The sequence below is a fragment of the Melozone crissalis genome, unplaced genomic scaffold, assembly GCF_028551555.1.
Source record: "Melozone crissalis strain CALT ecotype California unplaced genomic scaffold, PUWL_Pcris_2 ptg000068l_1, whole genome shotgun sequence".
In the NCBI taxonomy this organism is placed as follows: domain Eukaryota; kingdom Metazoa; phylum Chordata; class Aves; order Passeriformes; family Passerellidae; genus Melozone; species Melozone crissalis.
The window spans coordinates 6,395,037-6,410,264 of NW_026535846.1; the positions used below are offsets into that span (position 1 = coordinate 6,395,037).

Sequence of the window (15,228 nt, forward strand, 5' to 3'; positions counted from 1 at the left end):
TCATTCCATTTCTGATTTGGATGTCACATCTGGTTTTTTGTTGATGCTCATAAAATATTTACAATGCCTGCTGTAGCACTTAAAACTCTCATTGTATTAGGGAATTTCTGTCCTGCCCTGCAGCAATCACATCCATTTTGCTGCACACTGGCTCTGCTGTTGTTCCAGTCTTGTTTATGGAAAGGAGATTGGGGTTTCTTGCAGAGTTGTTAGGTGGCATTCTTCAGCTTAGGAAGGATCAGTGACAATTGGAGATAAAGAAAGAGGCATTTTAGAAATTGGAAATGGATTCTAGCTAATGGAGATTATATCAGTCCTCTTGTTCCCCACATTTTCTTTAATAGGAAACACAAATTCACTCAGTGAAATAAAACATAAAAGAGATCCAAGTTATTTTTTACTGAATTGCCTTCATTATTTGGCATACAGTTAGAGAATTCTACTTTGTTTCCCACCAGCCTGGAGGGCAGCTCATTTTGTAGAGTGGCACATTTCAGTGCAGGAGCCAGCAGGAAACAGCTCCTGCCTTTCAAGAACAGATTTTTCCCACTATCAATAAAGCATGGTTTGAGTAAGATAAGGAGGTGAAGTGTCACTCTGTTCCCCAATTATCTATAAATCATTATTTCTACCACCTTTTAAAAATATCCATTTCCTCAGTTAGGTGCATTTGTAATAGGAAAAAAGCTGTGTGTGATGAATACCCTCCTCTTGCAACAGGAAAGGATGGATGTGAAGGCAGAGGAGCCACAACACCATGAATTTGTTGCTTTAAGGTGCTGGCAGCTCCTCCTGTGTCCCAGGGCTTTGAGCAAGTGAGAAACGCCAATCACTTGTTTTTAAAATTTTAAAAGTTTAATAGTAATAAAATGGTTAGAAAAATAGTATTACAATTAGAATAATAATAATTTGGACAATTTTGATTAGGACAATAAGAGACAATAGAAACAAAGAGTTATGGACAGTCCGGGTACCTCTTTCTGGGCAGCATGAGCCCGAAAAAGGACCCATGTTACCAGAGGATTCACCCTTAAAAGCAGCAGCCTGTTGCATATTCATACACCTCATACATGATGCATAAATTCCATTCAAACACAGGATTCTGGCTGGTCAGTGTCAACTTCTTCCTCTGAATCCTGACAGCGCCTTTGAGGCAGGAAGAAGTTAATTTCTTCTGATAATGGAGCAATAAATTCTCTTTCTCTGAAAGATTCAGGTGTCCTGAGGCTGCTATCTCATTGCGAGTCCTTTCTTTAAAAAAAGTACCCTACATAGCATCATTTCTATTATAACAATTTTTATAACCTATAACTATATTTAACACAGTACTTAAGAGAATTAGTACAGCATTACTTTCTAACACAACACATATAATATTCATTTTAATATTTGTGAAAAGCCAATCATAAAATATGCATTTTTCACAAGCACATCTTTCTTTTCACACCTGCTTGACCTCTGCCTTTGCTGCAAGGCTGAGCTACCCCTATTCATCACAAGGAGGTAACAGAGAAGAGCAGTGAGGTTTTGTGAGGCTTTAAAGCAAGAGCTGTCCTGGTTTGGCTCTTAAAAATACAACATTCAAACATTTTACTCTATGATACTTTATACACTTCTTCAGTCTCCTCCAGACATTCAAGTACTTGATGAATTTTAAGTAACTGATTTGTAGATTCAGCTGTTAAAATTAAAAGCATAAGTCCATCAGGCTCTTTGGTCACTTAATCCCACCCTCAGCAAACTACATCCAGGCCATTCCATGCTGCTGTTTGTCTAATTTTTTATGTCTATCATTGACATCTCACATTGCTTGAGTAGGATTCAGGATATCTTCAGCCTCTGTTTTCCAGTCATGCCCTTGAACAGTTTGAGAACACAAATTGTCTTTCAGTTTTTCTGGTGATATGTGCCTTGGATTGTCTTGGTGAGTATTTGTTGTGTGAAATATTGCTCCCTCAATTTATTTTGTATCTCACTGTATTTTGCAGCTGAAATCCTCGAGTTATCTTTACAGCTATGCTGTTCACTTGGTTTGGTTTTTATTCCCTCCTGCTATTTATTAATATGAATAAACCTTGGTGTTAAATGTTTGGAGACCTTCCATCTCCCCAAAGGAGAAAACCCTTCCCCTTGCGTGACAGTGTTCACAGGGGTCTTAGGATGAGGGAAGAGACGAGGATCTGACTCCATGTTTCAGAAGGCTGATTTATTATTTTATGATATATATTACATTAAAACTATACTAAAAGAATAGAAGAAAGGATTTCATCAGAAGGCTGGCTAAGCTAAGAATAGAAAGGAATGATAACAAAGATTTGTGGCTTGGGCTCTCTGCCCAAGCTAGTGATTGGCCATTAATTACAAACATCCAAGATGGGCTAATCAAAGATCCACCTGTTGCATTCCACAGCAGCAGAAAACCATTGTTTACATTTTGTTCCTGAGGCCTCTCAGCTTCTCAGGAGGAAAAATCCTAAAGAAAGGTTTTTTCATGAAAAGATGTCTGCGACACCCTTGCTTGCCTTATGTCCAGCTTGTGTTCTGTTTCCTGGCAGCCAACGGGACCTCCAGCAGCCAGCTGTCCACCCCCAAGTCCAAGCAGTCGCCGATCTCCACGCCCACCAGCCCCGGGAGCCTCCGCAAGCACAAGGTATTACGTTTCTTATACCTTACTACACCTCCTTCTGCCTCAGCCCCTCGGCTTTTGAAATGGCCATATCCTCTGGAAGAATAACAACAACTCATGTTCAAACAGGGCAGTTTGGGCCTTCACCTGTAAAAGTTGTGCTTTAGGGCAAGGTGGTGAGCAAAGCCCAACTCCTCCTCTGGAGTTGTTAATGTGTGCTGGAGACCATCCAAAGGGATCAGAGGAGACAACTTAACCATGAGCTTGTACCACTGTTTGAAAAAATCATTGATGGATGTGGTTTCATGTCAGCCCTCCCGGCCTGAAAAGCTTCAAGCGTTGGCAAATCAGGCCCATTAAAGAGCAGAGGCAACACAAATGTTACTGGAGCTCTCAGACGTCACTTTAATGATGCTCCTGAAGAATTTAAGTTTTTTTTTTAATTATTTAAGGCCATGCTCTGTTTTACAGGAATCAGTTGATTCTTACAGCTGGTGTGATAATTGTGTTGTGGAACAGGCCAACAGGTAGCACAGCATCCTGGCAGGGACCAGGAAACCTGTGCTGGCTCATGGATAATTCATGCATTGATTTATTTAAAAGGTACAGCAGCTGTCACAGCTTTTTCAGTTCCTGTTATTCAGGGCCACTGTGTGCTGAGTTCTGACTTTCATTTCTGTGAGCCTTTGCATTTCTGGAATAGCCACAATGCTGCTTCCAACAGTTTTCACTTGATCCGGGAATTGGAGCTTGGGCACAAAAGTAGGTGAGAGAGGAAGTCAGGGGGGTTTCTCTTTAGTAAAACAAAATGCACCTCTCAGCCTGACTCTGAAAGCATTGACTCAAAGATTTTGAAGAGTAATTTAAAAATTCTGGTGGTGCTGAAGTTTTGCAGTCAGCAGCCATGTGGAACCCACCGTGGGGCAGCTTGCAGGGTTGAACGAATTCTGTTTAACAAAGACATAGCTGAATCCAAATGAAAACTGTATTTTCCTCAGGACCTCACTCTGTTCTCAGCTGTTCAATCTAAGTTTGAGGAAAGACACCAAATTTAACACAATGTGTCCAGATTTGTTGTTCATTTATAATTGCGGACAGAATCTGGCCCATGGTCTGAGTTCATCATTTCAGCAGAAGTAATGCTGCAAACTGCATCCTTTGCTTCAGCATTAGGAGCACTAAATATTTTCCAAACTTTCCAGCTCATTGAGAACTTTGGAGATGAGGATTTGTTTCTTGCTCAAGACAAGTAAAACTCACCTTTTTAATGTTTTATGTATGTTTGCAGCTGGCTGATTTATGACCTTTCCAGTGCAGCCCTGAGACCATTTGTAATAGATGGAGATTGCTGAGGGCAAAGCCAGCCCAGCTATGATTTTCTCCACTAAGTTAAGCCAATCAGCAAACACTAATTCAGCATTTTAGGTTACCAGAATATTCATGCATCATTGTCTTTCTGCCAGAAGTAATTTCCTGCTTATGATGAAATCACTTTTCTCTCCTTAAAGCTCAAGTGATAAATGCTTAGGTTGAATTCACCACAAAGTCCTATTTTACCTCTTCTTATATCAAGATTTCTGGGATTTCTTTCACAAATACTTGTTTTTTTCTTCATTTTGCTCACAGTTATTACCTATGTGTGGGTCAGAGTTCAAAAAGGTGCCAGGGGAGCTCTTGAGCTTATTCCTGTACCTTGTCCCACACAGAACTTTTAACAAATGCAATAAAATGCTTACACCAGAAAGGGACACAGTAAAAGCTTTACAGTGAGCATTTGATCCAAATAACAAACTTGGGATTATTTTATTAACCTTTCCAACTGATTAGAAGTCACTTAAAATAAAGAAAAAACCATGGAACATGTGATTTTCCTGGAGATTTGTCTTGAGGGCAGCTGTCAAACCAAGGTAAGACTCTTTATTTTGGATTTAGGCTTAAAGAGATGTGTTTAAGGCACGATGCTGCTCTTTCATGCATGTGCTGGAATGGCCACATTGATCCAGAACACCAAAAAAACCATTTCTGAAACTTATCCCTGAATAGTCATCAGGAACAGAGATGGACTTGCTGGAATGGACACATTGATCCAGAGCAATAAAAAAACACTTCTGAAACTTATCCCTGAATAGTCATCAGGAACAAAGATGCACTTGCTGGAATGGACACATTGATCCAGAAGAATAAAAAAAACATTTCTGAAAGTTATTCCTGGCCAATCATCAGGAACAGAGATGCTCTTGCTCCTCTGTGCAAGGAGCCTGCCTTGATTTAAGCCTTGAGCTCCCTGGATTCTGGTAATCCCAGCCCAGTCACCAGCACATTCCACCCTCTGGAATGTGAATTTCAGCCTCTGAGCTGCTTCCCTTTGCGTGGCCAAGGCTGGGAGCTGATGGTGAGGGTTAACATTTTCCCCTTTCTCCCTACAGGACTTGTACCTGCCTCTGTCTTTGGATGACTCGGATTCCCTGGGAGACTCCATGTAGAGCAAGATGTCCATGTTGCATTTGGGATACAGCAAAGTTCCTCTGCCACACAAGCAGATCGGTGACTGGTGCTTTCAAGTCAAAGGACACGCAGTTAAATGTCATTTTTGTTCTGTGATTTCTCCTCTCTGTGCCACAAACCAACACCTGCCAGTCTATAGAGATAGAGGGATACCATTCTTCTTAAGTCACAGGGGTGCAAAATGGGCATTGTGAGAAATTTGGGGCCTCTGTGCCAAGGATTCTGTGCATTTCCCATTTTCTTCTGTTGTTTCCTCTGCTGCTGCAACCATGTGGTTTTCCTGGTGTTAGTAAAGTAGTTCCCCTGGAGGCGTGCAAATGGAGCCCTTGCTGGGCAGTTTGCAGGTGACGTTCCCCACCTGTGCAAAGTGCCAGCTCACCTGCTCCTCATTCACAGCCCCAGTTTTGGCACCTGCATTCTAAAGAGTCTTGGTTTTATTGCGGAGAGCAGGAAGGGAATTTCTAGTTGGATGCTTAATATGCCAGCAGAAGCTTGGATGAGATTAGGAACGATTATGTCAGATGCTAAGTAAAGTTTGTACACTAATTCAAATTATTCAAATATTGTTTGGGATTTTTTTTTAATAATTAAGCAAAAAACCCCATAAATCAGCTGAGTTATCTGGTGTAGAACATCTTCCACATGCAATGCTGCTAGCTGGTAACAAATATTTATACCTCCCCTATGGTATCTCTCTATCTCTGTTTGTAACAGTAATGCCTTGTGAACAGCCAACACTGAAAACACTGTGAGAATTTGTTTTCAGGTTTGACACCCGATAGGTCACTTTTTATAGCAAAAAAAATCAATACACTTTTTATAAAGGAAAACCTTTTATCTGTGTTTTGGGAGTAAGGATTCAAGCTCCTTCTTTTTTATAAAAGCTGGTAATTTTCTTTTGTTTAAAAAACACGTTCAGAAAAAAAAAAAGTACAAAAAAAAACCAACCACAACTGCAGAACAATAATAACAGCAACTCAGTTTAGAAATCCTGTCATCACTGCCAAAACAGACACGTGTAGGGGGGGAAAAACGGTCAATTCAAAATATTGAATGTTTTGATAGTTTTTGTAATGTTTAAGACTACGTATTTGGTTTTTTACACTTCAGTATTCCTAACTATGGCCAGATTCTCTACTTATATAACAAATGAAGTTTTGTGGTGTTCTAAAAACCTGTATTTTAAGAAACTCTTCTATCTGAGAAAAAACAAACTCGCTGTATTTAGAGAAGCTTTTGCTTTTTATTAATCAGTAATGCCTCCTCCAGAATGCAAAGTTCATCTCCTCACGCAGGGCTGGTGGTTTTTACTGCGCCAAAGCTTCGTCCTAGGCCAGCTGCCACTGCCTCCCTCCCTCATGGAACAAGCTTTGATGAAACTGATTCCTGCAGAACTTTACCTAATTGAAATCTGTGCAATCAAGCCTTTCTTTGTTGCTCTATTTGCTTTTTCCTATTTTTTTTTTTCCCAACATAGACACCTACTCCCTGTTGCCTTGCAGCCCCTTGTGGTTAGGATGGATTTCATCCTCGTGATGTTTGATGCTCCATGAATGCTGGGTTGTTCCCAAAGCCACTCCACGTTTTGTTTGCTTGCATTGCTGGGATGAAAACAATCTGTGCAGGCTGCATCTTTCAAGGCTCGTGTGATCATACTTATAATGCAACTTTTTAAAAGAGATTTATCAGAGAGAGGCCAGGACTGGGAATTGTCAAGGGGTCAGAGTTATCATGCACCAAATTTGCACCCAGTAGTCTTAGTGCATGATCATTTACAGCCAGAGTTTTGCACAAGGAGCCATTTGTTCTCGCTGATAGCTTCATTTGATTGAATAACTCTCTGACTGCACAACTGCTAAATGGTCATTTTAAATATTGTAAATAGAATCTGGGGTTAGTTCACAGGCTAAGGGCTCATTGAGGGTTTGTGGGGGGGAAGGATGGTGCTGTGGACAAAGCTTGGGTGCAGCAGTCAGCACACCTCTAAGCCCTTGGCACTGCTGAATTTTGTGACTGAATGGGAGCAGGTCTCTGAGTAACCCTGTGCCTCAATCTGTCTGTCTGTCCCTGCAGGGACAGCTCTGTTCTACCTCACTGGGGGTTGTGAGGCCAAATGTTGGTTAACATGTGTCAAGTGCTTTCAGATCCTCTAACAGAAGGTGCTGAAATATTCTGGGTGCAGATTTGGTTATGGGTGCTAATTTTTGGCTGTTTAATCCTGTGAGTGCTACTGCAGAAGCTGGTCATGAGCAAAAAGGACTTTTTTCAGCATAAGGATGTCAAAGGCCTTTGTTATGCTAATAACAATATTATTCATCAGAGCTTTTGTCTTAGGGAAAGCTTTAGTGGGACAGATAACTTGACATGCTCTTACCCTCTCCTCTGTTGTGCTGGTGGAAATCTCCCTGAGTCTCTGCCTGTGCAGGGACCCTGAGCAGTCACCATGGACGGACTGGAGCTGCAGCCCAGGGTTGTCACACTGTGACAGAGGCCACTCCTGTCACAGTCAGGGTGAGCCTGTCCTGCCACCTTTCCTCAGATAGGAGACCAGCCATGCAGCCCCACCAAGGTTCTCGTGCTGCTCAGTGCAGGATGCTCACCACAGATCCAGCAGAAAACCCAAATCTGGGCTGCCCTCTGCAGCCTGAGCTGCTGGTGGGGGAAACTGCTCTCACCCAGTTTGTGTAAGAGAAAGCAGGATCCCAAGGGAGGAATGATGCTTTGTTTGGATGGTTGTTGAGCAGGGGTTCCTTTCCTTCCTGCCAGAAGCTCTGTTTGGTTATTTGGAGATGCTTTTCCTGGTGCAACATCACTGAGCTCTTCCTCTTGAGCTGCACCTGGTGACACATCCCAGACCTGATCCTGCCAGCTGTCCCTTGGGAATGCAGCTTTGTTTGCATCAGGATCATCCTGTGGTGGGGCTGAGCCCAGCAATTCCTTCAGGGAATTAGGGGGACCTTGAAAAGGCCTAAAAGGATTAAATTTAATTGTTCAGTGGGAAAAATAGCCATTCAAACCAGCAGAAGCCACAAAGAAAACAGGGTATGAGGTCAGACTCCCAAGTTTTAAGAAGCAATTTTCTAGGTAGAAATGCCTGGGCAGTAGAAGTCAGTGAGCATTTCAGCTGTAGCATAGAGTGAAGTCTGTATTAATGCCAATATTGCATGAGTTCTTGTACAGAAATGCATGTGGAATGTGACATACATTCAGAACTAGTTATCTTTGGCTTTGTAGGATCCCTCATCTAGATTTGAATACAAAGAGAAACAGTGCACAGGCATCAGACCTTAGTCACTGAAACAGAAGGACAGCTGTGATTCAGGAAAAAAACCTAAAAGCTTAAATTTTAGCACGTGCTTTACTTCTGTTGACTTTTCACGAGATTAAGCTTGGATTTGATCAGAAAGCTTTCCTGAACTGCTGTGAATTAGTAATTACTTCCAATTTACTATGGCAATTCCAGACCCTGTGAGATCCTGGAGCAATGACAGTAATTCCACTATATACTCCACAGTTCACCTTTCATATTTTTATTTTTTTTTTACATTTACAAGCACATAAAGCTCTACGTGATATGAGGATTTGCCATATTAATTCTGCTATAAAAACCCTGTCTAATTTGCCTCATGAGGCTGCCTTTAGTGCTTTCAGAGCCTAATTGAATCACTGAGACTATATTGTTTTAAAACAATACAGTATTTAAAAACAAATTGGAGGAACTCTTAAAGTAGCAGGGCTTTGTTTCTTTGAAATCTGTCTTTATTCAGAATAATTTAGCAAATTTGCATATTAAGATCCCTGTTTCAGGCACAGCCATTAGGAAGGAATTGTACAGACAGAAAGGTTTAGCATTTTTACACTCAGGTGATGGTCTTGACTGTAGAAGATGAGAGCAATGCAGCAAAACCTTCAGCCTTGGGATTTTTATCACTTGTAAAACATTTATAATCCTGAAGTTTCTGGTTTAAAGCCTCGTCTGGTATATGATTTGGAGCTAGTTCAGTTCCACCAGCTAAATATCTTGAAGTGATTTGGAAAGAGTTTGACAATGAGATTTTACTTTGTGGTGGGAGTTGGAAGCAGCTTTTCCCTACCACTGTCTGGGTTTCCAATATCTGCACATTATTTATTGTCTTCTCAGGAGTTAGAAACCCTAATTGTGTTATTTCCATAGATGATAGAATAATCCTGCTTAGAAAACAGCTTCCCCATCTCTCTCACCCTCAGCTAACACATGTGTAGGCACACAAAAATCCCCACACTTGGTCAAGCTGCCATTTCTCTCTCATTTGCTTGTTCAGTACTTTTGAAAGGGAAAAAAAGGAGGCAGAACCAAAAATTGTGGCAAACAGCAAAGCAGTGTCACACCCAGGCATTTCCAATGGGAAGCAAGGGCATTAAAGTGTTAGTTTCCTTGTGGATAACATTTCCTGGAATGCCTTGACTTTGCCTTTTCATGCCTTTGAGGTCAGTGATGCTCTTCCTGATGATTCCCAGCACAGCCTGTGGGATGCTCTGGGATTCCAGGCTGGATCCCTACCCAGACACTGTTCCAGGGACAGCCATCCCTGGAAGTGACATTTTCTCTGTAGGGTCCAGTGTGGATTTTGCAGCCTGAGCCTTCTCCAGTGTGCTGAGAGCACTGGAGTGATTTTGTTGCTGACCTCTGTGGTGCCCCACAACCATGCAAAGCAACCAAGGGCTCTCTTCCACTGTAGAATCATTTTTAGAGAAAGGGATAAAAAATAGCCAAGTAAAGTAGATATAAAATTAGCCTAGAAAATGTCTCCTCAAGCTAAGACAATCTATAACCAGAGGAAAGCTCTGTAGAGGTGTGTTTGCCACACGCCAGGTGCTGATCATGGCCATGATGAAATAAAACAGCTTTTTTTTTCCATGTGGTGACTTAGGCTCCAGGTCAATTTTCTGGTTGCTGATGGAAGCAGGCTGGGACAGTGTTTGGGACTGGTGAGGTTCTTTGTAGAAGCAAATGGATGGCACGAGATGAGGATCTTTTTTCTGGGTATCCAAGAGTCAGGCCAGTCCATGCAACAGGACGAGTGCTTTACTCAAGACACCTGGAAGGGATCCAGCTGGAACCCCACCCTGGTGTGATGAGAGCAGCAAGGTGAAGACTTTAAGTGCCTTCTAACATCCCCTGGGCTTCAGAAGCAGCGCTGTGCATGTGCCCAGCAAGGCCTGGGGTTCAAAGGGAGACAGGACACACTTCAATTCTCGAGGTGTTTAGCACATCTCTTAAATATTGCTGTCTCCAGAACCACAGAATTCTTCTGGCTGTCCCATCTGCATGAATCTGAGCCTCTCCACAGTATCTCAGGAAATGTTACAGCTGAGCCTCGTGTCTCACAGCTGCTCCTCACTGTGGAGAGAGCAGGGCTGGGTTCTGCTGCAGTGGTTGTTGATTCTGCTGTTCAGATGCTCTTCATCCTCCTCCTCCTCTGCTCCTGGCTCGAGAGCTGGCTTCTCCTGGTGCCTGCAGGTGAAAGGCTGGGAGCAGCAATGTACAGACCCCCCTTTGCTTTGGTTTGTTTCCTCTGGAACAGTTCTAGTCAGTGATGACTGTCACACATGGTGACAAACCCATGTTTTAACAGGGAGAGGGGAGATTTTCAGGGAATATAAGTAGGTGGGTGGAAAGGGTTTTTCCTGCAATGCCATTGCACAGCTGCTCTGACAGGATCCCAGCTGCAGGGCAGGTGTGAGTACAACACCTGCAGAGGAAAATGTGGAGTTTTAGGGTCACAGACCACTGTCCATCTCTCAGGACACTGCTTAGAGGAGGTTAAACACATCAACACCTATTTCTGGCCAACAGATGAACTTCTGGGCAAATGAGAATCAAACCTAATGGATTCAGCAGTGGGTTTCAGAGCTGTTGGGGTGTGGCACTACTCTGGACAGATCACTTCTCCTTGTGCCAGTGCACAGAGGGGTGGGCCCAATACTTCCCTCCATCTGTAGCTTGCTTTGAGATAAGCTGATACAAAGAGCTTGATTTTAGAATGTATTTATTGCTCAGCAATTCTGAGCATGTTACAGAAGCAAACTGGAAAGTCTCTCACAGAACTCTGGCTCTCTCAGAACTCTGCTGTAAAAATGTTTAAGTATTTCAGTCATGGGGAAAGAGAGACACCTCATTTTCAGTTCCCCATTGAAACCATGGGGGAGCCAGCAGCATCCCTGGGAGGAAGGAGATATCCTTATCCAGCAGCCCATTTCTCTCCTGCCTGATACAGCCCCCACTGCCCCTCTGTTTGTTAGATGTACTTGCACATATCAGGGCAATTCGTGCTAGTAGTCAAAATATGGGCCTTCTGTTTATAAACAGTGAATAAGTCTAATTATTTCAGTGGCTTTTACCAAAAAAACAGTGGGCCAGGTGTTGAAAACCTTCTTGTTTAGAAAGTGTTCATGGTCAGATGTCTACATGGGAGAGAGCAGTGTCCTTGTTTAGTGCAACTGAACTCACCTCTTGTGACTCTTGCTCTTTATCACCTTAGCAGGTGGCAGGTGAAATCCTGTGATATTCTGTTTCCCTCTTGAACTCAGGGCTCTTGAGCCAGTTTGGAGGGTCCCTAGGTCTGACAGTTTATCACTCAAACTGAAGAAAAAGGAGGATGCCCAGAGGGAATTAACAAATCTTGGCAGTAATTAATGTGTCAGCTGAAAAAGAGAAAGCTGGCATCATCAGGGAAAGATGCCATGATGGAAAACACAGCGAAGGAAGGGGAAAGCCTGTTCTTAGAGGAATGGTGGGGGATGTTTGTTAGGAGGTAGGTGCTGAGTCATGAAATGAACTGGAGCTTCAGAGAAAATCCAATGGCAGGGAGAGCACTGGGACATGTCAGTGCCACTGATGTGTGGGAATAATGAAAGACAAAAGGCAAGAAATTCCAGGGACAAACAAAGGAGGAGGCTGGGGCTCACTGAGAATCAGCTTGGTGTGGACAGAAGAGCAGCAGCAGCTCCTGGCTATTGTTGAGAGTGATGTCCCTGCAGGTACCTGGGCCAGAGGGTGGTGTCTGTCCACAGCAGTGTCTGTCCCTCTCCCCTTGGCAGAAATAAGGCCAAACCTTTTTCCTAAATTCAGTTGAGTTACTTGTGAATTTAATCCTAAACCACAAAATAAATGACTCATGCAAACACTTTTTTTGCTGTACAATCTCAGATTATTCGTTTTGTGGCATAAAGATTGCATCTCTTTAAATTCCATAAATTCTCAGACACTCAATACAATGCAAACGGAGCCCAATACACTTAATTTTCTGCTGCTTTAACTAGGCAGAAGCTCCTCTGTAATTAATTTATGAATCTATCTGGTCCAAGGTTGATCTCCTATTTCAAAGATTGATTGCAGTTGATAATTCTTGTGTGATAGATTACTTGAGTGCAGATTCAGTTTCCTGGGTGACAGCTGCAGCCTTTGCAGAGAAAACCTCACTGACCCCAGTTATCAAGTGATCTCTTGTATGGACCTTGAATAGCAAGTTGTAGATGGGAGATATTTTATATAGTTTAATTATAGTTACTGATAAGTAAAGCTGAAATAGTTTGCTGAAATACATTACAAGTTTTAGAATTGAAAATTAAACAAGGAACCTCAGCAAATCACGGCCTCCTCCATAATTTCTACTTCTAAAGAGTGTTGACTTTATCTCACTTCACTCTCACTCAGTCTACCAATAGACATGCCCTGAACGCAGCAGGTTTATGGGACTAGAAGTAGTATTTCTATTTTTACCAGTATTTTTCTACTCTAGTCCCAGCTAGTACCAGGCAGAACAGAGATTTGTGGTTGGCTTGGTTTTTAGAGAAAAGCATTGCCAAATGTCTCTGAAATAAAAAGGAAGTTGGGTTCATTTTAGGTGACTCATCTACACTCAAGGCTGCTTTTGAGTTTTATCCAAGCTGGTTCTTCCACCTCACTTTGCAAGAGTTATTGATAGGAAATGGAGCTAAATTGGGGTCACATTTGCACAGAGGGGTTGTTGCAGAGCACTGGGACTCACCTGGCACGTGCAGGCAGGATGGAACATGGTGGTGGCGCCTGGTCAGGGAGAGCCAGAACCAAACCTGAGCTCTGGGAAACCCATGCACAGGGTCAGACTTGGGAAATACCTGAAAGGGAACAAAGGATCCCAACCTTGAGTCCAGGCCCAGTTCTTAACATGACAGATTTTATTTTCAGGGAATCCCTGAGAAACATTTTGTGGGGTTTGTTTTTGTTGTAGTTTGGGGTTTTTGGGGTTATGTTGGAGGAATATTTTGTCTTTTTTTTTTTTTTAATTACAGCATGGCTGCTTTTCTCTATCTGCTTCCAACCACTGCAGAGCATGCATGGATGGACTTGAAATTCACTTTCCTTAGCAGGTGGCAGGTGAAATCCTGTGATATTCTGTTTCCCTCTCATGCTGACCATACAGTCACAGGGGGGTTGCAGAACACAGCTTTTTTCCTTTCTCTCCCTCTCTTTAAGACAGAGGAGCTTTTTCCAGATTTAATGTGATGTCTAATGATGCATCTGCCTAAAAAGAAGAATGTCTAGGGAATTAATTGCACTTAATTGGTGTTTTTAGATATGGTGAAGCAGGAGTATTGAATGTAAGAACAAGGGAGCCTGTGAGTTATAATTACATGCTGAATTCTGACATGTGAAATTGTTGTTAGTTTGCTTCTTATTTAAATGATGGGTGATCCAAGCAGCTTGAGCACCGTGGCAGTCCTAGCACAGCTGTGATTAGCAATTAGAAGACACCCAGGGTCTTTTGGAAAGAGGAAACCTGTCTAGCCAAAACTCTTCTGTTCTCTGAAATGACACATTCCCCTCCATAATCCTCTGGATTTTGTGACACAGAAGTGTCACAAAGCTAGCCTGGAAGCACGGGAAAGGAGGATCAGCCTGCTGGCTTTGCTGTCACCAGCCTTTGTCTGCTTTCTCAGTCACAAACCCTGTCCCAAGCAGGATCCTTCCTGTCTGGAGAGCAGGAGCTGCCTTTGCTCAGGACCCAGAGCTCAGAGCCAGCACCCAGCAGTGCTGAGGGAGGGAGATGTGCAGCTCAACTGGAACCTGATGGTGGATTTCTGTCTCAGACCATGCATTGAGTTCGTATGATTTCCTCATTAACGACAAAGCTGCAATATAATATAACAGAACTGAGAGGCCACCGTGGATTTTCTCTTGTGATTCAGAGGGTGGGGTTTGGAGGGGCAGCTGGGTTTAAAGTTTAGCTGGTATACTTTAAACTCTGTGTACATAACCTTGGAGGACACGGGGGTGGGAAGGGGTCCGTGGTTATTTTGGTGGGATTGGTAAGCTTCAGGATGTTTTTGTTTAAAGAGTAAGGTATTTAATTAATGACATTGTACAAAGAGTTATTAATTTAAATGGTGCTTTTGTTCTCCTACCCCAGACCTGTCTAACCTTTCTTTTTGGCAAGCCTGCAGCAATGCTGATCATGTTGACTTTTGTACTTTGGGGGAGTGTGTGGAAGGGGAGGGGAAATGCTTTTCTCTTCAGACAAATAACGTTGCCCATAGTTAACTTCCTGCTTGGATATGTACCTTGAATTCCCTTTATGCTGAATTTTTATGTGAAGGTCTCTTCAAAGGGACAGAACAAGCAGAGGTTATTCCAAAAGATCTCAACTGTATCATCTTGTAATATATTGCAGCTTTATGCCAATGATTCCTTGCTTACCTGTACACAGTCCATGCATGTTTTGAACTAATTTTGCATTCTCCATTTGTGGTGAGTTACTTAGCATTTTAACCACCTTTTGTGCCATTCAACTTGTACAGAAAACATTTTTATTGACGTTTTAAAGGGAGGGGGAAGAAAATAAAAAAGACCCCTTCTGCTCTCTAGTTGTAGGTAGAACTCAGTTACTTAGCAAACAGATGTAGATGAGTGGTTGTAGTGTTAGAAATGTTGGCTTGCTCGTGAACAAGCTCTTGAGAGTAAATGCATGGTCCTGTACCTCTCTTTTCTTAATTAGCTCTTCCTTTCTTCCTGGAAAGATTCTCTCTCTCTCCCTCTCTCTTACTCTGTCTTTGTCTCTCTCTCTCGTGGTTGTAAA

At 42.5% G+C, this 15,228-nt stretch overlaps 1 protein-coding gene across 2 annotated transcripts in view; it reads left to right on the forward strand.

Moving 5' to 3' along the window:
* The window catches only part of DCX (doublecortin), a 74,600-nt gene extending 67,071 nt beyond the window's left edge, over positions 1 to 7,529 (forward strand). For both annotated transcript variants that reach the window (XM_054289416.1, XM_054289417.1), the window contains exons 6-7: positions 2,556 to 2,650; positions 5,053 to 7,529. In XM_054289416.1, coding sequence (XP_054145391.1) covers positions 2,556 to 2,650; positions 5,053 to 5,109 — 152 coding nt within the window. In that variant the 3' untranslated portion in view covers positions 5,110 to 7,529. The remainder of the gene's footprint in view (positions 1 to 2,555; positions 2,651 to 5,052) is intronic.
* The last annotated feature ends 7,699 nt before the right edge of the window (positions 7,530 to 15,228 follow it).